Genomic DNA, 26,758 nt, shown 5'->3' with positions numbered 1-26,758 from the left:
GTGGATTTGACCAAGCTCAGAGGACAGAGTTCTATCAAGGCCCTTGTTACCATTCACTTAGGTGTTATCTGTAATGGGAAAAGCCATCCCTGCTTCCAGAGAGGCTGCAGGAGTTTCAGAAGGGACATCTGTTTCACTCCCTTTGAGACCTAATTCTTGCTTAGATATTGAGAGCTTCCATATGAATGTTCTATGTACCAAGAGGTAACTGAGCTGCTTAAGCAATGTTTGAAGTCATAGGGCATGGATGAGTTAGAGTAACTAAAACTGGGATAAGTTCTGAAACCTGCTGTTCTGAAAACTGAGAGATTTTCTTAGGACAATTTATAATCTCTAAACATGAAGAAAATATGATTGTCATATTAAGAATACAATAATCGAATAACAAAATATGACTTTATTATCTAGGTAATTAATACGGTAAGTTTACCTCAGGCATTTAGGCAGAGACTGGTATTTTCAGTCATAATAATAAAATCCAATTCCTTTATTTCACTGGGCATCTCAAATTTTGGTGCTTGGGTTTTTTGTTTGTGGGGTTTCGTTTTGGTTGGGTGGGGGTTTTTTCTCTGTCATTTATACTGGGTTTTGGTTTTGCTGTGGCACCCTGAAGTACTCAGGACTTCCTTTTGATGCTTGAGAACAGATTTTCAATGCGGAGCTTGTTTATTATTCAGGTCATGATGTACTGATGGTCAGTCCTTGTAACAAGCCAAGTTGAGCTCTCTCACACTTGGAAATTTGCCCAAGGCAGCCATCATTCCTCAGTTCGTGCTACTGGATTGTTTTGACTGTACAGGTTTGCCAAACACGTGGTCAAGATAAAATGACATATTTTTCCTTGAGACTTTCCTGGAGTTAGTGAAACTTTATTGTTATAACAAAAGCTATGGTCAGAGTCTTTCCTTTCTTTACTGTCCCTTTGGCTTAGTTTCTTTTTCTGCTATGGGGAATTTAACAGCTTGTCTCGTCGTTTTCCCTTCCATGGTCTCTGTTCCAGAGTTCGAGGATTCCGGGTGAGAGAAAACAGGAGACAAATAGAGAACTCGCAACTCGTTTAGTAATATAGGAAAATAAGAGATAGTAAGGATACAATAAAGGATACTTCTGATGTTTGGTTATCTTACTGACCCCAAGGACCCTGTGAAGATGATCAGGAAACCAGATCCGAGAATCATCATCGCAGTATGAGACGGCAGGCTCAACCTTAGCGGGCGTCCCTGCAGAGGCAGCATTGACCGGGGTGGTATAAGCGTCTGCCTCCCCCACATCACATGGGGCTCGGGCTTTTATACTGGCAAAAATGCACGCTCATTCTGACGCAGGGGGCCAGCCTATGTCGGAAGAAGTGGCCAGCAATATCTAGAAGGGTCTCCAAGGCTTGAGACTTTTCCGGGGAGTTCTAAAGCAGAACTTTCTGGGTAGGAACCAAAGCTGGACTTTCTGGGGAGCAGCCAAAGCGGACAGACAGTACTTTTCTATCTTTGTGTGTTTCACCATGGACCATTATCTATTGTCCCTGACACAGTCTCCTACAGTAACCAAATACAAAGTACAATAACCAGTTAATGTTTAGGTCCCTGGGTTTGTAAGAGAATATATAAGCAAGAAAAACAGTATCACTGTATGGATTATGGGATTTTGTCAGTGGTGCTGCTGTGTAAGTCGTGTGTCGTCTTATTTTCTTTTCATCCTAACACATGCATTCTCAGAGTGCCTCTATTCTGAGAATTTCTGACATTATGATACACTCAGGCTGACTTTCCTTTCTTTCAGGCTGCTTGTCAAAAATCTGTGATAACTCTGATGAGTCAACACGATTCCCTTTACCAAACTGAGAAGTCTGTAGAAAATTCCAGCTATGGGGAAGTTGCATAGGTGGAGTATGCACTCCATGCTGCACTGCACAGTACTCTGTTGCTTTTCTGGGCTCTAAGTGCTCACTGTCCATTTTAAGGTTTTTTAAGTTTTGCTGTCTGGTACTGAGTGGATTTAGAAAAATCTGCTTGTCACAGGCAGTAAGGTAGAAGAGCAAAATCATCCTAAAATAATGGTGTAAATCTCCCGCATACCTGCACAGCTGAAGCAGTCTTGTTTTCTTGCTTCTTTCATGCCTCTACTGGATTCTCTGTGCATTAAGGGCAAGGTAAACTGTTTTCTTTTCTAATTTCCTGCCACTTCAGTCTTCTGTCAGGACTTTTCCAGGAGAAAGGAGAGGTCAGCATTCATTTGTTTGGGAAAAGGAGACTTGATTATAGATATTTAAATAAGCCCAAAACATGCAGCTTAACTAGTCACGCGAGGAAAGCAAGATGCCAAAATCATCCTCTCCTTTCTCATATGGTGGCCAGGTGACCCTAAACATCTGATTATTATTCTTTTCTTAGCTTCCTTCTGTGTTTAGCTTTGTAGTTTCTATTAATATCACCCAGAATGCTAGTAATAGAATGGATGTTGTGCAAGGCAGGCAGAGATGTCTGCCCACACTGCGTGAAAGCAGGCATCCTGCCATGGGAGCAGAGGAAAAGTGGTTTGGGCTCAAGTGCAGCTGTTTCTCCAGCATTAGGGAATTGGTTGTGGAATAAGGGAAAGATATGCAGGGTGACTCACCATGGGGTGCCATAGGCTCTGGAAAGCCTATGGAGAGAGGATCAATCTTCTGACAAATTGCGCTTAACCATCAAGATTCTCTTCAGGAATCCTTTTTTGTGTTTGCAGGAAACTGTACATTTTTGTGTTCAGTTGTGCTTGAAAAGATTCCTCTTCAGACAATGAACATGGACCCATGAAGTCTCTGAGTGTCAGGCTGGTTTGTGATTTCCAAACTTCTGAAGTTTTCAGCTCTTTCCTGCAGCTTTTATTTGCTGACCTGCCTTTGGAAGGCTAATAATCATATTGGAAGCTATTTAATGACAAACTTCCTGCTGTCAATGCTTAGAGAGAATGCGTTTAGATTTCAGTCTGCTCTTTGGACCTTAATATTGTTAATGTAGGGTAAAGAGAAGTCTCAGTGAAGTATCTGTTCTTGTACATCAACTTGAAATTTCACCCCAAAAAAACCTTTAGTTAGGTGAGAGACAGCAGGCCAAGAGATGCCATTTAAAGCTTTTTAGAATAGCCAAGTCTGAGTTTTAGTGTTTTCAAGTACTTGAGTACCATGGCAACAAGAGCTTCAATGCTTGAGGTAATTGGGTACCTAATTCACATGCTTCCCTAGGAGGAGGCTATAGTCCTCTGAGAGTTTTGAAGTGCTTTGCAAATCTGAGGCAGTCATGGGTCCTTGTCAGAGAATTTCTCTCCCTGGACCTAACCTCAGTTACTAGCCAACAACCAGAGCCCTTTGCAGTGGCCCATTCCATCTAGCAGATTTCCAGATCTCTGTGGGATACATCCTATTGGAGTGCACACTAATTAAAAGCTGCTGTGTCTGTGAAAACCTTTGCTGAGCTACAGCAAAATCATGCTTAACTCCAAACAATATCAAATATATTGTTTTTTAAAATTGCGAAGTTCCAGTCTACCAGCAGAGTTGAAATTGCAGCTGGCTGAGAGGGCATGTATTCATACCCAGACCATGATAAGAATGACGGGCAACCCATCACAATCCCAGAACCAGCTACATAAATGTTGTTGATAATGGGACATGCAGCTTATTCCTTACTCTTAAGAGGGATCAGGCACTGTAAGCAGCAAGATGAGCAAGGACATGCTGACATCTTGGAATTGGGGTTAAGTTACATCATAATCAAAGTTTGCTAACCCTGGGAGAATCTTATCACCTTTCATGCTGGCGTTATGAGAGGCATGGCTCCCTGAGTAAGGAATAAACCATTGTTTTTGTGATTGACAGTTTTAACATGAGGATGTTTGAGGACCCTCAGATGCTTTAATTAAGGAGTTGCTCAAGTGTCCCTCCTCTAGACACAGGAGACATTCATGTCTCAAAGTTGGCAGTACTTTGACAGTACTGTGCCTGCCATACATAAATTGGTACATAAATTGGTTATGGTGGCACTTATTTCTCTCATTTAATAAAAGACATAATTTATTCCTTTCTTATCTTAACAGCGCTTGAACAGAGAAGAAAGTACAAAGGAAGTGTCTCCCTCTATTGGCTTATCTTCACTGTGCCTCTCTCACATTCTGATTCCTCCTTATGATCCCCAAGTGAAGATGAGTAGCCTGCTGCGAATATGACTTCTCTGACTAGTGTCATTGCCTCCCACCAGTCTGAGTGGGTGTCCTTCAGTGATGAGCTGCTCCTCCCTGTTAGCCCACGAGGTAAGCTGTCTGATTGTCTTTGAACATTGTGAGACTTTGTTTGAATTAGACCAACTACTGTCAGATATCTGGCATCACAGAGCTTGCCTTCTGAGTGGAAGCAGTATCTGGAGAGGTTGAATTCTCTCCTGCTACCCTTGCATAATGGGAGAAATTGGGCCAAAGTATTAAATACTCTTCTCATGTGAGATTTCCTTAGCATAGATCTGTTACAGGGTTTGGATCTGTCCTTTGAGATACGGAGCAAGTATCACCTTTTATAATCAAGTGCAAAACTATGCCCAGTGTTAGTCTGAAAACTACATTAGGTGAAGGACATTTTCTGCCTACATTTAATGGCAAATTCAGGTATTTCAATAAAAAACAATGAAGTGATGGTGAGTTCTACCAATTATATTTTTATCTCTCTTTTAGGTAGGACTGAGGAGCCTCTGGAGAAATGTTTTTCTTCGTCAGACACCTCCTCAGAAGAGAACCACAATGTGGATGGAGAATTTCAAGACCTCTCCCACACACAGCAGGAAAATGCAGCTGACCAACCCAAGGTGGATTCTGCTGTGCTTGGGAACCATGTGTGTCCCAGCACTGATTTGTCATCATCCATCAGTACTTGGGTTCAGTTTGAAGATGCACCATGGACCAGTGCTCCATCGAACCATGCAAAAGCAGGTGAGGCAAATGCATAAAAAGATCCCTTCCAGTAAGATAACAGAATACACTGAGAGCCTACAGGATTTTTTTCCTTGCTCTTTCATTTCTCAGAGGTTGAACTTTGACTAGTTTGTACTGCACTTTAACACGGTTAATGTTACCAGGGTTTCAAAAAGGGCTCATAATTTTGTTCTGGGTTGAACTATCAGGATTTTATTTTTGTAAAGAAAATGAAAGATTTCTGTGATTCATTCCACTTATGCCTTGACCCTGGAGAAATGCCCTCATCGGGAAACAATATAGTGGTGTTTTCAGGAGTGACATTTCTTATGTACAGGTATGAACAGCCATCTAAAAGGTCTGAGCCATGTTTGCCTCTGTAATCTGGAACTGAGGGAATGGTGATCACTGTCCTTTGTAGTCTTAGTCTTTATCTGCTCATATCCCTGTATGTTTTTTGCTGGAAGCTTAGTGAGACCAACTACTAGTGTGCCAGTGCCCATAAGTACTTTCTGCTGTCTTTTGGTGCTGTGATTTAGCAGGTGGAGAATTACAAAGACAACCAAAGTTGACTGTAATTCCAGGACCGCGTGCACTTTTCAAATGTAAAAGTTCATTCTGGCACACTTCAAACGTGCATGCAAAGCCTCTGGCTTGCCTCCTCAGCTTATGCTAACTGATATGACTATATAAGCTTCCAGCTTTTGTATATGAAAAACTTCTGGCCCTCCACGCAGGAGGCTGTGGAGCAATTGCCCAAGTAAACATTAGTTTACTTTCTCATGTTTAACTTGAGATTCTCTCTTAATTCCACTTTGTTCCTGATATTTATTAAAGCAGTTTAAAAGAGTTACAGCTTTACTCTGATCACTGGGTCCATCAAACACTCCCTGTAATGTGAATAATGCTTCTCTCAGAAAACTTGGATTGGCAGCTTTGGGTTGGGTTTTGGGTAAAACCTGGTAGTTTTTCATCTGCTCTTTTTATGGATGCTATAGACTAGTCTGAGACAGTGGTTAGACCTTTGTGCAGGAGAGGTGGGTGAATCTTCAGGAAAAAGAAGTTTCTGTTAAGCTTTGCTTAAGACCTTCTTATCTTTATATTTATTTGTTGCTTGTTATTAGTTGTAAATGCTTACTGGTTATGGTGGTGAAGAGAGAAGGAAGAACACCAGTAAGCGTAAACCTGTAAAACTGAGGTGGTCTCCCTCCCTATTATTTAATTTCATGATTAGATGATCCTTACCCCCACTCATACAGCCACATACTTTTTCAAATGGAGCTGTTGGTTGCTCTGGCACTGTATTTCCTTCCTAATACTGCAATATCCTTCTTGAGTGGGAAACTCTGAAGTGCACCTTCTTATTAAGCTTAAAAAAAAACCCCAAATTCTTTGCTCAGCCTAAATAAAGCCATAACAAAGAGTCTTCCATAAAACTAATCTCATGGTGTATTACTTGATTTCCCATCCTAAAAGGGATGTGGTCCAGGCTTAGGATATGTACTTGGCAAAAGCACTGCCTCTTGATTTGTGTTTTCAGTCACAGAGGGCACTAGGTTGTAGGCAGAGGTCTAGGATATCCAAAAGAGGTGATCAGAAAATATTTTCCAAAAACATTGCAGTTTTGAAGGTGGCACCCATTTGTGCTCCTGTAAAGGCTTGTCCCAAGGGATCCATGCCACTGCAGGGGGTATTTATGCACAAATGTTTAGCATCTGACTGAGATTCATGGAGGAGGATGGTTCCCCTGGCAGTCACATCAGGAGGTACTCCATGTAATCCTTCTCCGGAAAGCTGTTATTCTTTAACTGTATAGAACCCCTAAGGAAGTGGTGTGGATATTTTAAAATCCTTCTTTGTGAGCTAGCCCCACTCCTGTTCTGGACCCTGTATTATAAACGGCCTGGCTACTGCAGCTGACAGCCTCTAAAGGGAAGGTCATGGGGCAGAAGAGATCACAGCTGTTTGCTTCTGGCCCACTACTATGAGCTCTGAGGGGCATTTGACAGCAAGAGGTAGGATAAACTTCAGCCTTCAGTTGTTCTCAATTAATCTGCAGGTCACGTCTTCTTTCTATGAGCACAGCAAAGCTGGAGACTTTGTGTTATAACCAGGATATGCTGACAGGCTCAGTAGAAACCCCGTGGTGACAGCAATTACTCATTTCTAGTAGCAAACAGCCCACATAAGAACAATAGCAAATAGCCAGAATGGGGGGGGGGTATAAAGGCCAAGTACGGACAGATGGATTGGTGTGAGAACGATAGAGACGCTTGAAATCTGTTTCCCGTGCAGGCAGCTGTGAAGAGCAACATCGTGAAGGTTCAGCACCCCTGGCCACATTCCTGTCCCAGCTCCAGCACTGTTAGGAAGTTGTCTGTCTGTCCATGCAGAAGCAGCTGCACAGCTGACTAGATAATTGCCCACGCTGGTGGCCAGGCTGCCTGGAAACAGATTTTGAGAAGGGCTTGTGATGTGGCATTTCCAGAATGCCATGAGAGCGGGGAGGATGGGCCCCAGGAGGGAGAGATGCTGTCAGACCTTAGGGCTACAGAATTTTTGCACATGTTCCCCTGAAAGCAGTTTTTTATCCCAAAGTGCTCAGATTCTGAAAAAATAGTAATTTAAAGAGAACTGCAACATAGTGGTTATCATATAGGAAATACACTTAAAAGAAAACCAAGGCTGATGCTGGACCCTTGTTGTCCTGGGAAAAGTGAAGACACAACTGGAAGAGAGCAGAAATTAGGTGGACTGATAGCAAGAAATAAGGTTGAGAACGCAGGCAAAGAATTTGGTAGGTGAGAATAATGGTCAAAACCTGAGATATAGAAATGAAACGCACCCATTGTGAGTTTCTTAGTGGAAATTATCTTTATTTAGGACATTGTTGTAAACCATTCTACTAGGTTCAGGCAAACTAAATGCTAGGCAAAATCTTTCTTTCAAAATATTTCTACTTTTCAGGTTTATGCATAGATAACTCACAGTTGCCAAATCCACGGGGGTTTCTCCCTGGGAAGCAGTAACTCTTGGGCAAAGCCACAGAAATATTTACTTGCAGAAATGATGCATTGTGGCACCTTCTTCACCATTTTCCTTCTGCTGGGGAAAGTCAAAATTTGATTTTTCTCATGGTTACTATCAGGCTAGTCAAATTGATACTGCAGAAGTGAAAAATGAGAGTTTTAGGCTCACTCAAATGCTTGCATCACAAACATGACACAATCTGTAAATGATCACAGCTAGCCAGTGACACGACAATTTCCATTTGTTACACAATGGGCCTCCAGCTCTCAATCTCGTATTCTACCGGTGTTAGCTCTGTGCTCTTGAATTCAATGAGTTATTCAGCAAAGGACCAAAACTAGAGCAAGGCAGGATCTGTTACATCATCTGATTCACACGCCACACACACACCACCCCCCACTTCTTCCCAAGTTGCTTTGTCTGGTTTTAAATGGCTCAAGTAACTTGGACTCACACAGTATCACAGTATCACAGTATGTTAGAGATTGGAAGGGACCTCAAGAGATCATCTAGTCCAATCCCCCTGCCAGAGCAGGAACACCTAGATAAGGTTACACAGGAATGTGTCCAGGCGGGTTTTGAATGTCTCCAAAGAAGGAGACTCCACAACCTCCCTGGGCAGCCTGTTCCAGTGTTCTGTCACCCTCACTGAGAAGAAGTTTCTTCTCAAGTTTAAGTGGAACCTCTTGTGTTCCAGTTTATACCCATTACCCCTTGTCTTATCATAGTTTGCCATTGAGAAGAGCCTGGCTCCATCCTCATGACACTCCCCCTTTATATATTTATATACACTAATAAGGTCCCCCCGCAGTCTCCTCTTCTCCAAACTATAGAGACCCAGCTCCCTCAGCCTTTCCTCATAAGGGAGATGCTCCACTCCCTTAATCATCTTAGTCGCCCTGCGCTGGACTCTCTCCAGCAGGTCCCTGTCCTTCTTGAACTGAGGGGCCCAGAACTGGACACAATATTCCAGATGCGGTCTCACCAGGGCCGAGTAGAGGGGAAGGAGGACCTCTCTCGACCTACTGACCACCCCCCTTCTAATACACCCCAGGATGCCATTGGCCTTCCTGGCCACAAGGGCACAGTGTTGGCTCATGGTCATCCTGCTGTCCACTAGGACCCCCAGGTCCCTCTCCCCTACACTACTCTCTAACAGGTCGTTCCCCAACCTATACTGGAACCTGGGGTTGTTCCTGCCCAGATGCAGGACTCTACACTTTCCCTTGTTATATTTCATCAAGTTTCTCCCTGCCCAACTCTCCAGCCTGTCCAGGTCCCGCTGGATGGCAGCACAGCCTTCTGGTGTGTCAGCCACTCCTCCCAGCTTAGTGTCATCAGCAAACTTGCTGACAGTACACTCAATTCCCTCATCTAAATCATTGATGAATATATTAAATAATACTGGTCCCAATACTGACCCTTGAGGCACTCCACTAGATACAGGCCTCCAACTGGACTCCGCCCCATAGACTACAACTCTCTGGCTTCTGTCCTTCAGCCAGTTCGCAGTCCATCTCACTACCTGATCATCCAGGCCACACTTCCTCAATTTAGCTATGAGGATGCTGTGGGAGACTGTGTCAAATGCTTTGCTGAAGTCAAGGTAGACCACATCCACCGCTCTGCCATCATCCATCCACAATGTTATTTCCTCATAAAAGGCTAGGAGGTTGGTCAAGCATGACTTCCCCTTGGTAAAGCCATGTTGACTGCCCTTCATAACCCTCTTATCCTTGACATGCCTTAAGATGGCATCAAGGATAAGGTGTTCCATCACTTTCCCAGGGATGGAGGTGAGGCTGACCGGTCTATAGTTACCCGGGTCCTCCTTCTTGCCTTTTTTGAAGACTGGAGTGACATTTGCTTTCCTCCAGTCCTCAGGCACCTCTCCCGTTTCCCAAGACTTGGTAAAGATGATGGAGAGTGGTCTAGCAATGACTTCCGCCAGTTCCCTCAACACCCGCGGGTGCATCCCATCTGGACCCATGGATTTATGGATGTCCAGATTGCTCAACTGGTCCCTAACCCATTCCTCATGGACTAAGGCAAACCGCTCCAGTGACCTGACTTCATCTGAGGTCTCAGGAGTACAGGGTTCTTCAGGACTGCCTCCAACAGAGTAGACTGACACAAAGAAGGCATTCAATAACTCTGCCATCTCAGTATCTTCTGTCACCAGGGCACCCATCCCGTTCACCAGTGGGCCAACCTTGCCTCTGGTATTAGTTTTATCAGCTATGTATTTGAAAAAGCTCTTTCTGTTGTCCTTGACCCCTCTGGCCAGATTTAATTCTAAGGAGGCCTTAGCCATCCTAGCTGCCTTCCTACATCTTCTAGCAGCAGCCTTATATTCCTCCCGAGTGGCCAGCCCCTCCTTCCATGACCTATAAACTCTGCTCTTCCACTTGAGCATACCCAGCAGTTCCTTATTCAGCCACGCAGGTCTCCTGGTCCTCTTCCTTGACTTCCTACGTGTCGGGATGCTCAGCTCTTGAGCTTGGAATAAGCAATTCTTGAATGCCAACCAACTATCTTGGGCCCCTTTACCTTCAAGCAGCCTTGCCCATGGGACTTCCCCTAGCAATTGCCTGAAAAGGCCAAAGTTTGCCCTGCTGAAGTCCAGGGTTGCAATTCTACTTGCTATTGTACTGGTCCTACCACACAAGATCCTGAATTCCACCATCTCGTGGTCGCTGCAACCAAGGCAGCCCTCAACCCTTACTGCTTCGACCAGCCCCTCCTTGTTAGTGAGGATGAGATCCAGCAGCGCTCCTCTCCTGGTTGGCTGATCCACCATTTGCATGAGGAAGTTATCATCCATACACTGGAGGAACCTCCTGGACTGTGGCTGGGTTGCTGAGTAGTCCTTCCAGCAAACATCAGGGAAGTTAAAATCCCCCACGACGACCACGGCCTGTGACTGTGAGGCCGCTCTCAGCTGCTTGTAGAAGGCCTCATCAACTTCCTCACCCTGATCTGGTGGCCTGTAACAGACACCCACAACAGTATCGCCCCTGCCAGCCTGCCCCTTAATTCTCACCCACAGACTCTCAACTCGCTCATCCCCTGTTCCTGGACAGAGCTCAGTACATTGTAGCTGCTCTCGCACATAAAGAGCAACCCCACCACCCCGCCTGGCTGGCCTGTCTTTCCTGAAAAGGACATAGCCCTCCATGAGTATATTCCAGTCATGTGAGCTGTCCCACCACGTCTCTGTAATTGCCACCAGATCATAATCTCCTGACTTAACACAGGTCTCCAACTCCTCCTGCTTATTTCCCATGCTGCACGCATTGGTGTATAGGCATTTCAAGGAGGGAGCTGAGCTCACCAATTTCACCCTAGCATTATAGGAGGCCTCCCGGTCTTCATCAATCCTAGAGTGCTGCCCCACTGGGGCAAGCCCAGTTACAACCCCATCCCCCTTCGAATCTAGTTTAAAGCTCTCCAAATGAGCCCTGCTAATTCATGCCCCAGCATCCTTTTGCCTCTGTGAGTTAAACCTTTCCCACATGCCATCATCCAGACTGGAGCCTTATAAAACCAGCTGTTATCAAAGAACCCAAAGCCCTGCCTAAAGCACCAGTCTCGTAGCCAATTGTTTACGGACTGAATTTTCCCATACAATCCCACATCATCACCGGAAGATGGAAGAACTGAGGAGAAGATCACTTGAGCCCCAGACTCTTTCACCATCCGCCCCAAGTCCCTGTAGTCTTTCTTCATCCCCCTCAGACTGCGGGAAGCAGCTTCCCCCCCACCTGTCTGGAAAACCAGCAGCGGGTAGTAGTCTGTCGGGTGCACCAGGCTGGGGAGCACCTTGGTGATATCCCTGATCCGGGCTCCAGGCAGACTACACACTTCCCTATGATGAGGGTCAACTCTGCATATCGGGCCCTCTGTTCCTCTCAGAAGGGAATCGCCTACGACAATGACTTTTCTTTCTTTCTTGTCAGAGGCAGTCTTGAGGTGCGAAGTCGACCGCCTTTTCCTATGTGACCTTGTAGTTTGGCCTTGCACCACATCCTCACTTACCTCTCCATCAAGATCCAGGGCCTCAAACCTATTACTGAGGGGCACCTGGGGAAGCAGGGCAGGAAGGGAGGAAGGTTGCCCACGGTTCCGAACTGGAACTCGCTTCCAGCCCTCATTGTCTTTTTGGTCCCTTACCTCTGCGCAACAGCTACAGAGCAGGGGCTGTCTCGGGTCATCCCCCTCTGTCTGAGAGGACAGGGGGTCCATCCCCTTGTGGGGGGTATCTCCCTGGAACCGTTCCTGCTGACATGCTAGGGAGTTACTCCACCAGTCGATCTCCCTTTCACAGTCCCTGATGGTCCTCAGCGTCTCGACCTCCTCCTTAAGTTCTGCCACCAATCTAAGCAGATCTTCTACCTGCTCACACCTCACACAGGTGGAGTGCTGGCCTCCCTCCCTCGGCAGCAGCAGGCTCTGGACTCCTACCATGTCCCTGGAGAGGTTATCCCACACTAAGGCAAATCTCAATTTAACCATCTAGTGCTGTTCTGTATGAAAATAGGAAGTACATGCAACACAAGATCAGCTGCCTAAAACTAGACCAGCTCTGATGCTGTCCTAAAATCAGAAAATCTGAGGTACTATGTGGTAGGAAAGGAATGGATGCTAACAAGGTCGATTGTAATACAGTGTAGGGATCAAGGAACGAGTCCTCAAAACATCAAAGAAGAATGAATGCTTACAGGTAAATCTGCATGCTAAAAGCCAATCCATCATATTAGGAACAAACGTGTCAAGAAAATTAAAATGCACATAGAAGTAAACATTTTTCAGTTTGAAATGAATCTATGAGTTGACTTTCAGTATCCTATGCATGCTACAGGATTTGCATATTAGGGGAAGTTCTGGCACTGGTCTTTCATTGTAAACTGATTTCCAAGAAATTTCTGCAGCTGAAAGGCTGTGAATCTGCATCTGTTGACATTAGAGACCAGATTCCAATTTTCTAGGAAAAAAAACCTCTATTTTTGAGTTTGGTTTCAGTGCTTCCAGGAATTTGAAGAGCAGCGGGAGCATCTGAAGAGGGACCTAAATGTGTAGAAGTTTACTTTTGCTTGTCTTACTTTTTGAGATTGATAATCTATCAATTTGTTGTTTGGCTCAGCATAGGGGAAAATGCACTTTTACTAGTTCCAGAGGCTAGTGTTGGGGGAACCTTGAACAGTCATAGGTGGAAGCTGACTATAGTAATATTTTAAAGAATATCTGTTACAGAAAAGCTCTCTGTGGTTATGGTTTTCCAAAGTACAAGTCTCATTCTTTAGAAAGATCAAATAATCATATTCTTCCAAAGTAGCACGACTTATCTGGAATAACATTAATTTTCCCTTATATAGAAATATTCTGCAACACTATTACAATCAGTCTCCTTCTTAGACAAAAATTGGTTTTGGAAAGCACATCAAGTTGACAGTATATGAGTTACTAAATCTTACATGTTTCTAAATTAGCTTATGTTTTTCGTATTCCTGTGTCTGACTTTAGGAAATGCTAAAAATCTAAGATCTTTTTAATAAAATAATTCCACAATTTCTAGTGTTCCATGTAGAAAACATAGTTAAAATCCTTGGCTCTTGCTATTGGTTTGCATATGGAGCTCAGCTTTTCAGCTGGTCCTCTGTGCCCAAATAAAGCACTCTGTCTGTCAAAGCAGTTTCAGGTGAACTTTTAAGGACGGCTTTCAGATGCCTCATGCTGTGTTTAACAAAAGGCCTGAGAGTGGGACTGACAGATCATAATCATACACTTGCCATAGTTTCTCTACAGGCATCAAACACAACACAGTGTAGAATTACTGAAGGGAGAAGTGGGGGGTTTTGGTCGTGTCACTAACACAGCAACTGTCAACATGTGCGGTAAGGAATCAGATCTCCTGACTTTCAGCTCCTCATCCTTGAGATGAGGATTCTACTCGGAAACGGCTCAGAATAGCTCACAGCTGTACAGATAAAATACATTAGTGTGTGCTTACCTGAGGGTCACAGTGCAGCTATATAAAATAAATTTGCACTTTTCAACTGGCAAGGCAGGAAGCACTGTTTGGATATTCCCTCTGTGCACACAGCAAGGTTTCCATAGTGTCCCATCACACCACTTGGAAGGAGTAGAGAGAGAGAAAAAATCTTTAACGTTATTTCACCATTTTCTGCCAAAGTATCTCTCAAAGTAATAAGGAATAAGGGTTGTTTATGTATTACATGCTGTGAAGAGAACCTCTGTGTCAGTAGTAGTTCTGTAACTGCAAGATTTGGGTTGTGTTGAGATCTTTGTTGACTTAAAAGCTAAACATAGATGTACTAACTCAAAAACCAGTCATTATGCTGACACTGAATTAGGATTAGTCTCTACCACTACACCTTTCCTTTGTTCAGCAAGACTGTTTTTACCACATCATTTTTTATTTATTTATTTCCTCATTAGAGTCACCCATTGTCGTGGTTTAAGCCCCGGCTGTAAATTAGAACCACGCAGTCTACTTCCCACCCCACCCCCAAGAGGGATGGGGAGGAGAATCGAAAGAATGTAACTCCCACGGGTTGAGATAAGAACAGTCCAGTAACTAAGGTATAACACAAATCACTACTGCTACCACCAATAATAATAATGATAAGAGAAATAACAAGGGACGAGAATACGATACCGCCCGCCGGAAAAGAGCCCGACAGAAAAGAGGACGTGCCCTTCTGGGTAGCTCCCAGTTACCTCCCTGGGCATGACGTGCTGTGGTATGGAATACCTCTTTGGCTAGTTTGGGTCAGGTGTCCTGTCCCTGCTTCCTCCAGGCTTCTCCTCCTCCCTGGCAGAGCATGAGACTCACAAAGTCCTTGGTCAGTCTAAACATCAGTGTTATCAGCTCCGTTCCCTGGCCGAAAGTCAAAAACACAGTGCTGCAACAGCTACTAAGAAGGAGAAAAACTGACTGCTACTGCTGAACCTAGGATACCCATTGTTATGAACATTTATGTGATATTGTGGGCAAAAAGTATGCAATACAGAGAGTATACAATAGGAGTTTATAGTAGTGGATGTATAAGATTGTGTTCTGAATTCTGGGTGATGGTTAGGCAGGACTTAAGTCTTTGACATGCAAGTGTGGCAAGTGAGTACAACAGGATTTTTGGCCTACGCTTAGCAGAAATGTTATGCAGTTAATTCAGATTGCAGCACTCCCTCCTGCATGTTCAGAAACAAAAGCCATTTTTAGTGCCCATCAATAGGTCAATTTGAGTTTATTTTTATACTCTCCTCCCATGTGGAGCATTCGTGAGATGACAACTACATTTGAGTGGGTGTCACAGATAGGGAATGCTTAATTACATTATTTATAAAAAGCTGTGGTACTATAAAAACTCCACTGTGTTGCACAACACAGATATTCAGATCTTAGCAGCAGAAACATGAAATTTTCTTGGTTTGAAAAGTCACAGCTTCTGCAATAGTTGAACAACAGGAAAACATACAGCAGCCAGCAGTATGGGATCTAAGGCAGACAGCTGAATAGTGCTGGAGGGTTAACAGTGCAGGCACTAGTTAAGTTGCTGTGTGTTTGCTATAAAATAACTTGCTGTGCATGTTGTAATTTATGTTTACAGAGTTTCGGTACACTGATATAGAGTGATCTTGGAAGATTGCCCTGTAAGTCTCTAACCAATACCTGTTTGTTTTCTGCAATCCAGTGTCTCCATCAAAAGCACCCAGCTGGACTTGCCCCTCCTCCAGCTCTTCTGAGAAGCAAGCACATGCCTCTGAGAGCAGCTGGACAACCAACTCCGAGGACACCAGCAGCCCAAGCATTGCTCCCTCCTACACAGATCTGCAGTCAATTAACACTGAGGACTTGACCAGTGGAAGAACATCTGCAGCAGACTCAGCCGGTAAGAGAGAAGCCTTCAAGTTTCCATCTCAAATCTTTTTGATGCTACTCAAACTCAGTGCTTAGAAGTGATCTACGGGGAATGGATCCGGAGCAGTACAAACTCCAGGATTAGACAGACTCACATTTTGTTCTAGTCCAGTTCTCCAAAAATCACATCTGGATTTGACACACCCCATAGTATGTACAGGCTCCCAAAGAGCCAAGTGTAACTGTGTACCTGTTGTTGGACTTGAGTAAAATGTCGGAGCACTTCTGTTTTTCCCATTCCACTTAAGCTGATCTAAGGGCCGGTACTCAGTATTTTGTGGGAGAAGCTGGATGCCCTTCCTAAAATTCTGTGCAGAACTTTTCTTAGCTTGCCACTGTATTCAGCTGAGGCAGGTCCACATGCCCCTGTCTTTCAGAGAGTGCCAAGACACATATGCAGGCTGCTGGTTGTATTCTCTGTACTGTGCTTTGCACTGTTGCTATAAAGTAATGCAGAGACAGTGTAGGAGATGAGAAAAGGTGGTTCAGTAGTAGATTTAGATCATTTAAGGATCCTTTATCTGACCTTGTAGGGAACTATTCAGATGGTGTCCTGAGCGTGGAAAAATGTGCTGCATGGCACTCTAGCTCATTGCTCCTCAGTTATTCTCTGGATGAGGAGAAATAGAGTGGTGTAACCTGGGTCATGCAGCATTGGGATGACAGGAATTCCTGAATAACAAAAGCGAACTTTCACAGAGCATAAAAAGAGCTGGCATGTCAGGACACGAAAAGGACACAAATACACAGCTCCAGGAGGAAGCACCTGCAGTAAGTTGGAAGCTGTTCACCCCAAGCTGAGGAAGATCAGTAGCTACCCAGTTTGGTGATGAAAATTGATTCACTGGTGTCATGATAGCTCAGACCTGAGGTATTTAATGTGTTTTCTCTCTTTGAATGTCACAGTATGTGTGAAATAAGATCTGTTTTGGGAGAATGGATTTTCTAAGCCCCTCTGAGGTCACATATCCCTTCCATATACATATAAGAAACATATACATACATCACGTGAAAAGAGTATTATTTTATGGTTCAGTGAAACTGGGTTGGATGTCAAAAAAGGTTCATAAATAGCAGCATGGTAGGTACTGGCTGGGTGCTTAAGAGAAGGGATTTGTGGAGAAATAGTGTTTACTTTGGATATGTAAAGACCTTTCCTTTTTCAAATAATAAAGTTACTACAGTCAGTCTGACCATTTTTATTTTAGGATACTCTACTTGTCTGTACCTCCAAGTTTGGAAAGCACTGGTAGAAAGATAGACTAGGCAAGCTGTCATTGTGTGCCAGCTGTTTGGATGCCAACGTGGGCATCAGTTCTGTTCTGATGAGCTCATGTCTATTAGGGTGAAATGTAAGAGTTTTCATTTGGAGTGTGTGCCGGATATTGCTGTCTTGTTGATTTGTTATAAGCTGCCAAAAGGTGGATGTTGTCACTGGGGCTGTCTCCATGTGAGCAAGGGAAATGAGAGATGCCCAGCTCATATGACTTTACATCATATAGAGAGATGAAAGGCAAAAGTGCTGCTGTATATCGCTGGCATACATACGGAATTATTTGCTATATAGGGCCAAAAGATAAGTTGATACTTAAATAGAAGCATTGTGTGTAACCTTCTTACTCCATTTTTTTAACCCAGTCAGTCGCAAACTGTTAACAAATTAGCAAAACAGGTACAAAAAAAAAAAGTATTCCAATCACCTAAAGATTTTCAAAAGTAAAAAAGGTAGGTAATATAGGCAAGGCAGCTGTGTCATTAGCTAAAAGATAAGATACACTACCTTAGTGGTATAGGAACCTGAAGTAAGAAATACATTGAGTCTTCCTACCACCAGGTATGGAGTTTGCAAAAGGGAAGCATGAACAAAGCACATGTTTGCTACTGTTCGTGGGATGGCTCCCAGGCCACCCCTGGAGGTGCCTGCTGGCGTCAGGCAGGGTTTGTGGAGGTGAAGGAGCTGAGGACCTGGTGGCAGTTCTGATTGCTTTTCTGTTGTTCACCCACCCTCACAGCATGTTAGTGGACAAAAATGCATAATCATGTTCTTCTTTACTCCGTCTCTGCCCCTCTCCAGAAATTCAGTTATTCAAACCTGACTTGATTCAAGCACTTGATTTGCATTTCTCTTCTCAAAAGACTCTCTGCCTCAGTCTGGAGTGGAGTTTCATTGCCTTGATGCAGCCTTCAAATAACATGTGGTTTTTCCATGAAGGAAAAGAGAGGAATCCTTGTGCTCTACATGGTGGTGAAGTCACATTGCATGTTAACCAGTATCTTGATGCCAAGGTCAAGCTTGATGGAGGGGAACAAAATCTGATTCATTTCACTGCTAAAAAATGCACCAGAAATAAAAAATCAAATTTCGATTTACTTAGGTCAAAATTCTACTTAGACCTGATTCTGTACCACTATGGGTTTAGTGTTGTTTCAAGTGAGGAAAAAACTATTCGTGAGAAAAGCAAACTACTCGGTGGTCAGACACTGAGTAAAATAAACTATTTTTAGCCCTGGTGAATTTTTATTGCCTGAACAGCATAGAAGAGAATCCAGGATATTCTGTTCCATAATTTCACGACTTGTCTGTAATTTATTCTGCATGCAAATGTGCAAGCATCAGGCTGCCTGTCAAAGGTCAGGGTTTGGAGTTTGGTGTGGGAGCAGATGAAAGCCTGAGGTGGGTCTGACTGCAGGCATGCACAGAGCCAAGTTCCATTGTTGAGAATGTACATCTTGGTGTCTGGAGCTGGTAGGCTCCAAGCAGGTGCAATGGCTGGGAATTAGCTTTCTCACAACTGGTACAGAATTCAAGTGTAAAACAATTCCATCGGCTTGAGCTTTATCTAGTGCATGTATTTATGTAAGATATGATTTAGGAGGTGATACCTGAGAAAGATGGTAGGGGTCTGAATGATCCAAATCTGAGAGTTTATCCTCGCTATAGGGGGGGACTGCAGAAAGTCTCCCCACTGATGGGGTCAGGATAAGCTCAGTGATGTCTTGTAAAGGCAGCAGAGTTCGCAGTGGTGAAAGTAAGTATTACACAAGCAGATCTGAGAAAGATTTGTTTTTCCAAGTGCAGCTAGAAGATGCTACACTTTTGTTGCCTGTACTGGTTTGAACTCTGGCATCAAGAAGGAAGCCTTTTATGTTATCTTTGTCATTGTCAGCACAGGGGGCTATTTTGGCCTGCAGCAGCTAGCCAATAAATTTGGGTCAAGTAATAGCAGATTGCCCATTTAACATGAGCATATTTATATGGTTATAACAACAAGCACTTTACAGCAGCTGGGGTTTCACACTGTGCGTGAAGCTATATTAGGTGCTGGTGAAGTGGCCCATTGCCTCAGAGCTTCCTATCATGCATGGCCGTGTTGCTCAGCTTGGGTCAATGAGCATGGAAAAGAAGCAGGAACTTTTGGCATTTGTGCTGTACTCTGCAAGTTAAGTAACACAGGACATCTCTGTTACTGATACAAGTATTTATTCATTCTGAAGCAGATGCCGGTCTCAGCTTTCAAAAAAGGCCAAGTATCTACATGTCAGAGGAGCAAGGGAGAGGCCTTCTTGTAGCTGTGATTATAGCTCTGGAAGCACAGGGATCTGTTCTGAGGTTGTGCACAAATACCTCACGGCTTGATTTAGATTTCTGCATTTCACCATTCATTCTAAAATAATGTTTATGTATCTGATTTTAGTAGAATATATGAGCTATCTATATTATATAATAATGCTCTGTGTGTTTGTATCAAAAGCTGATTAACTTTGTAGTTGTAAGTTCCCTGATAGCTATTTTAGGTGTGTTGTTGCTAGTTCTGTTGTTGTTTCTGTTGTGATTTGTATCTTAGCAGAGCTGCAGCTACACCATGTTCGATGCTGACAGTTCAGTTTGCTGACCAGTTGTTCTGTTTGGCATTCTTCTGAAGCTGTGGGACTACTGGGATACTGAGGAAATCATTTTGTTATTATTTTCTGAGAACATCTGCATTTTTGGAGATAGAAGGCTGCATGTGTGACCCCTAACTGCTCAAAATCCAGAAAGTTAATAAATAGCACGAGGAATGAATTCTGAGAATGTTGTTGTTTTCAAAGTAAATTGCGTGGTTTAACAGGGTTCTGCTGCTTCTATTTTAAAACTTGGAGATTACAATTCTGGCAGGCTTGGCTCCAGGTATTTCTTGGAGGTAATGGGGGGCAAGTACTAACTTTTCAAACTTTTTCCCAGTGCTTTTCTGCAGAAGTTTTCCTACAAATAGGTTTTTTTTTTTTTTCTGTAACTGTAGCCAGCTAGATACTGAGCCCTGTATGATGACTGCAAGAATGGTGTTCTGTAGGTTTCAAACAAGCACCTTTGAACACATTATACAGCTGTGCAATGTATTTGCACTGAAGGCCAGAAACAGGCTGCATCTGAAGATATTCCATGTTAATTACCACAGCAAAGGGGAAAAGAGCATATGCTGATGGTTACCACCTTTCTTCCAGAACTGCACTCTAGTTATGCTGTGTAACGATTAACCAACTTGTTCTGGTGTCCCAGTCCCAGACATATGAAAACATTTGTATGTGTGAGCCTGCCAAAGGCAGCTGGAGAGACTGCAGAGGGGAGCATCAAACCCTTGCTTCAAAGAGCAGGGGACCCTAGAATACCATGAGCAAATAGCATCTAACGTGTTCTTGCACAACTCCAACTTGTGAGGGCTAAATTCAGCATCAGAGGCAGAGGGTTTTTTTTTTTTCATCCTTATGTCCAGTATTAGCCACCAGCTAGCAATTCAGGAGTCTTGTATCATAGTTGTTGTCCCATGTTTTCCTGAAGGCATTTCTAACTTCTTTAGGGTTAGTGAATCACTAGGGCAGAACTGGGAAGCTAGGTCTAGATAATTCATAGCAATAGAAAATTTTTGATCCCAACTCAGACCTGTGTACTGGAAATCAGCTGTTCTTTGACACTTCATGGCCACTCTGAGAAATCAACAGTATCCCAGTGACCTCTGCAGCAGTGTTGAATCCTCATCCCTGTTTTGCAGTGGGGGAGCTTGGAGCTCAGTTGTGTGGGCTGGACCCAAGTGAAGTAGAAATGGTCTTTGCTGTATAGTCTGTCAGTCTTGCCCTCTTAAGCAGGTGAAGACTGCAGGTATAAACCATGGACCAGAGTCGCTGTCTCAGTCCCTCCTTATGGCAGGAAGAAAAGGCACAGAAAATATGTCAGGAGGAGGGGAGAAGTGTTAGAATGAGGGAATAGCAGGTAAAATAATAAGCAAAAGGGTTTTTCTATCTATTTAGTACAGAAGATTGCAAACTAAGCTTGGTTGGCAGTCATCTGATTCATACATTTTAAGGTCAGAAGTGAGGCCTATGATATCATTATTATCATCTACTCTGGCCTTCTGCATCTCTCAGGCCAAAGAACCTCACCCAGTCATTTCTGCACCAAACCCATAACTTCAGTTTGAGATATAGCATATCCTGAGCAAATATGTCCATAGTATTTTTCTGATTTAACATTAGCTGCAGCAAAATTTTCCCCTGTTCAGCAATCTCCAACCCTTTGAAACTTCAGTTTTGAAAAAGACTGTCTAATGATAGTACTCAAAGCAGAATTGAGATATCACTGCCAGCTCTTGTGTGCTAAATGAAGTCTCCTAACCTCAAAAGGTTCAGTATCTGCCTCATCTGTGCCCCAGAAAACAACACTGATTAGTTATCTTCTTTATTACCCTACCTCCTAAGAGAGAGTGATTAAAGGTGCTGTAGGACTGTCAGGTTTGTGCTTTTTCTTCAGGAATGATGAAGAATTTCAGGGTGTAGGAGGGAGGATATAACATTGTTCTAATAACTAGAAAGGAGTTAGAAAAAAGCTCAAAAGGGTCTGATCTTTCGAATTCCTGCTAGGCTGAGTCTTAACCTGCTCACTCCTGTGAATTTAACAGGTCTTCCTTGCTCCTCCACATACTGAGAACACCAGGTGAAGAGTGTAAAGTGTGATAAAGGAAGAGGTAAAGTGTGAGAGGAGAAAGAGGTAACATGAAAGAACTGGGTCTGATTTTCAATATTGCTTATAAATGTTTAATTAAAAACATTTTTACTTTAAAAATACTTATTTTCTAAAAATTATAATTTTGCTGTTTAATTGAGTCTTTTCTTGCCTGCATCAAAGCATAGAGTTGGCTCTGATCTCATCCATGTCATTGGACCTGTGCTGCAGACAACTAAAGGTTCATGTGCTGAGTTTTCTCCTTATGGCTATTCTGAAGTGTAGGCTACAGTAACTGGATTTGTAGCAGGGTTATTCATTGTTATAAAAGAGCCAAGTGCTGAGCCTACGTGGTGTTCTTGACGAATTTCATGCTTTTGATACCTGTTCACTGATGGTTTTGTATAGTCAGATCAGCTGAAAGGAAGGCAAACAGAATTCCAGCCCCAGTCACGGGACTGACGTGCTGATCTCCCTTTATGTAAGCAGTATCCCAAGAGAACAGATGTGGTTAGATGCCTTGCTGTTTGTCTCATGTCAGTGAGGCAGACTAGGTGGTTTGAAGCCCTCTATTTGTGTTTGTAAGGCTGTGATTCCTCAGCCATGGTGTTTACATTGGCTCCAGTTGCTGCCTAATGCAGTGCAGAAAGCCACATGCCTATGTGATAAGCCAGAGAGGGGAGTTCAGTAGGAGATTTTGCAGCTGGGCAGGACATTTCAGTTTGAAGCTTAATTGGAGATAGAGCACTTAAGTGCCGTGGCTATCTGTGATTGCCCTGTTGAAAGAGGAAAGGCTAGATTTGTTTGGAGCATATTGCAGGAAGCTAAAGAGCTTCTGAATGAAGGAAGAGCACCAAGGCACCATATATCCAGCTCTTTCAAAGTCGCAATCTTCAGCATCGTTATCTCACCATTTGCCTTCAGTTCCTGGCAACATGCTGCCATACCACTGACAGGAGGAAAAAATGAGCTGTAGTGGTATCTAGTGGTGGTGCAGCATTGTCCCAGCTTTGTGCCACATGGTGATATAACTGGTGCCCCACAGAGCTGGCTGCACCCCAGAGAACCTGATTCTGCAGCTCTCAAACAGTGGGGTTCACCAGATGGAGAAATTATCACCTGAGGATTGCATTTTCCATTGTCAATTCTACATAGCAGAGAAGTAAGCAAGGTTTCAGCAGTAGTACTAATTAACAGGAGCTGTAAATCTTTCATGTCCTCTTAATTAGAAATCCCAGTTCTGTGTGGAATTTCCTGTCTGAATACCAAGGGGTTGAATAGAATTGGCGGTATAAAACAGCAGGTGAAAAGGCAGGCAGGAGCAGACAGCAAGTAAGAATGAGAAATTTCATGATACCCAAATGCATGGAATTGCTTATTTCTCCCTCACTAAGATGTCATCTGCAACTTAAAAAAGGCTCAGGGGACCACTGGACTACACAGCACAGGAACTGGAAGTAACAATGAATGCCTTTAGAGGATCAGTTATAGAGTCATCCTCTCAAAGAACAGTGTTGGATAAAATGGGGAGCAGGTTTGTTAAAAACAAGAAGAATGTTTGAATCATTTAAGCAAAACTTCCAACTTCTGAGTTGACAGTTTATGTTTTCTGGCCACTTAGAAACATTTTATGATTATTTTTGATGTACATTTTTGTTGGAACTTCTGTCTCTTTTATTCTTTTTGTTCAGCCCCAATGCTAGGGAAAAAGAAATGAACAGATTTGGATGAGAGTACTGTAGGGAGATTGCTGATGCTCAACATCTCCATTTGCTAGCTGATCTACCCTTGATCGAACCAAATAATGCCGGAGCACAGGTAATACATGAATCTTGCATAATGAGCTTGTTCATCTGTTATTAGAAGAAATTTGGTCTTAATTGCTCTTATGTTTGACAGATGAGACTGAAATCCTCTGCCTAATCTTAGAACAGATATAAACTGGTATTTGCATTATGACCATACTTGTTACACAAGATGAAAAGGAGACTTCACACTACTTTCTTCATTCTGATCTTGGTTACCAAAAATGAGGGTTGTGATTCAGCATTTTGTGACATGGAATCCAATCTAATTTACTTGTTGTAAACTCCCTACTGGTATTGCAGTAAATGTTGTGGAGACTGATTTGAACTAGTAACTTAGGATTCAATATTTAAAACCTATTTAAAGCACTCAGCACCTATCATGAGGAGCCCACCTCTGGGTTTGGCATCTAACACCGCTTCCAAAATACTCAGTTCCCAGCTGTCCCTACTATGGTGTGGCAAGATTTTAATAGCTGCAGTTCGGTTGCCCCTCTCCAAACCTATTCATTTAGTTTAGTGCATAAAAGGAGAGTAGAGATCCAGTCAATATATGACCTTTAGCTGTATGTCCCCATGCACATGACAGGCTTTGTATAAATTATGCCATTTAAGTGCAGACTTTTGTCACCAATTTGTTGAAGCTGGTATATTTTCACATGCAGACATTTCAGAAAGCTTTAAATATGATTTACTTCAGATGATAGTAATGGAAGCTATTTCCCAGGATACTGGTGTAAATGTATTCATGACTACTTCCTATCCACATGCTCCTGTGCCAATATTGTCTTTCAAATAGCTTTTTGCCCTCTGCAGTGTAAGCCCTGTAATATATTTATACAGTGTGATTATATCTCTCTCTGTTTTCATTTGCTAAACTGAATGAGACAAGTTTTTTAGTATTCTGGTTCTCTACTCTCCCCCTCATCTTAGCAAGCTCTTCTCAGTTCATGTTCCTGTTTCAATTAATCTTTCTTGGATGTGGTGACCAAACTGTGCACAGGCTGAGATCTCACCATAGCCTGATATCAAGATATTACTGTATCCCCATCTTCTGCGATTTTCTCCTTGATACACCCCAGCATCTTCTTTCCTGTTATGTTGGTGCATGAAGCAGGTACCCTTTCACTATATTCAGACTGTCTGTCAGATAGTGATCCTAGATCACTTTCATACATAATTGAAGAGTTCCTTCATTATAACTGATGTATCTGTCCTGAAATGCCTGATCGTAAACTTTGTATTGTTACATTTAATCTCATTTCTGTTACTCCAGTCCTCAAGATGAACTACTCCTTTCAGTATGAGGTTCACAGCTTCCTTTATATGCCCAGTTCCTCATAACTGTGTGCATTCAGCAAATACCCTTAGCATGTTCATTTCTGTGCCATGATCATTATTTAAAAATATGGATAAATATAGTCTTAATCATGTAGTCTTAATCAAAAAATTCTACTTGTGGCTGCTCTAGCCTAATGTTTCTCTTAAAACTCAATGCCCATCTTCCTTTTAGCTTGGTTTTTACTTCTGTCTTAATATTGGTATTGGTCTCTATTTTAACTCCTTCACAGGTGGCACCATGTTAAATGCTTTTTCTAATACAGACAGGCTATTTTTTTTTTTCCTAAATCTGTTGTCAATGAAATCTGTTAGGTTTGGTTGGAACAAGCTGCTCTTTTAAAGCTGGCTTCCATCCCCTTTTTTATCTTCTGCTGTTCACTTTTCCTTTCCAAAGTCTTGCATAATATTGTGGTCAGATTCAGCCTTGTATTTTTCTAAGTAATTTTTACACCTCATTAATAGAGTTACTTTATGTGCTCTTCTCCAGTTGCATGGTACCTTCCCCATCTGAACCGATTCCTTTAAAGTCCTTGTGATGAAAACTGTAATTACATGTGTCAGGAAGGGAGCTTATCAGACCTCCTGATCTGAGCATAGTAACCTCTCCAAAATGTTTTCTTTCCTCATTAATGTTAATTTCCATTTCCACTCCCTCCTTTTCGTTATCTAGCCTGCCTCCTGTGCACTTATCACTACATTCTGTATCATTATTCTTATTAAAGAGCAGTGGCAAAGTATTCATTAGCTTTGGCAGAGTGTCTAGATGTGTTAATGTTTAATTATCACAACAGCCCCGCTTCCTTGCTCTTTCTATATGCATATATGAGGTTTGCCTTAGCTCCAGTATGTAACATTACCACCAGAGATTATTTCTGAGAAAGTTAGGCCCCATTGAGACCTGGCTTTCAGGGCTGACTAGTCCTGTGTTGCCTTTATTGAGCTTTTGTCTTTACTAAGAATAGGGGAGAATCAAACAGTGAGGCTGACAAAATAAATAATCTCTGCAAGAAAGAGAAATATCCTTCCTTTTGATGCCTTAAACGTTAGACCAGGGATGAAGCTAAACCTGCTTTGAAAATCAAAATATTAGGGTAGTATCCTTTCCTGTTAGGTTTACATGCTGATTAGAGCATGCATAGCTAAACTAACATTTGAGAGCAAAGGGAAGAAGGGAATCTTCAGCACTCACATTAGTACAGTGGCACCACTATATTGCCACATGCTGTGCACTCTGGTCAGGTAGGGAACATGAGGAGAGGAGCTGGAGTTGGGCAGGAGTGTCCAGTAGTGGAGAGAGGCACCCTGTACAGATGAGGAGTCTGATGTGCCAGCGAGCCGTGGATGTGGTCAGGAGTCCCTTTTCACTCTTTCTCTGCTTCTTATCCCCTGCTGCTTCACCATGCCTGAGGATACAGGACCTGTCTCTGCAGCATCCCATGCTTGGCTCCTCACAATAGAGGGTGGGAGCAGGAGAGGAGTTGAGCCAGAGTATGTTTCCACTGCAGGGAGGGGAGAAGCGAGGCTAACGAAGATGAGAAAAGCAGGAACCAGAGGCTTTCTGGTCCTCCTGCTGTTAAGAATGTGGGAACTGCAGTTTGCAGGAGAACTTTGCACACCTTAGGCAGGACTGGGGCAAGCACCAGAGGTCTGTAGCAGGTCAGCACCAGCCGTGGGAGGCAGAGCAAACAGCATCTGTCTTTGGCACAGGGCAGCCAGCAACCTGCCATGCATTGG

At 43.1% G+C, this 26,758-nt stretch overlaps 1 protein-coding gene across 1 annotated transcript in view; it reads left to right on the top strand.

Moving 5' to 3' along the window:
• Nucleotides 1-4,193: 4,193 nt before the first annotated feature.
• The window catches only part of STON2 (stonin 2), a gene marked incomplete at both ends in the record, with an annotated part of 57,160 nt that continues 34,595 nt past the window's right edge, over nt 4,194-26,758 (top strand). The window contains 3 exons of the mRNA XM_080620002.1: nt 4,194-4,281; nt 4,696-4,950; nt 15,678-15,875. Coding sequence (XP_080476128.1) covers nt 4,194-4,281; nt 4,696-4,950; nt 15,678-15,875 — 541 coding nt within the window. The remainder of the gene's footprint in view (nt 4,282-4,695; nt 4,951-15,677; nt 15,876-26,758) is intronic.

This window comes from Psittacula echo, assembly GCF_963264785.1.
Source record: "Psittacula echo genome assembly, chromosome: 5".
Classification (NCBI taxonomy): domain Eukaryota; kingdom Metazoa; phylum Chordata; class Aves; order Psittaciformes; family Psittacidae; genus Psittacula; species Psittacula echo.
Note: the sequence above shows the minus strand (reverse complement) of the source record. Positions and strands in the feature narration are given on the sequence as shown.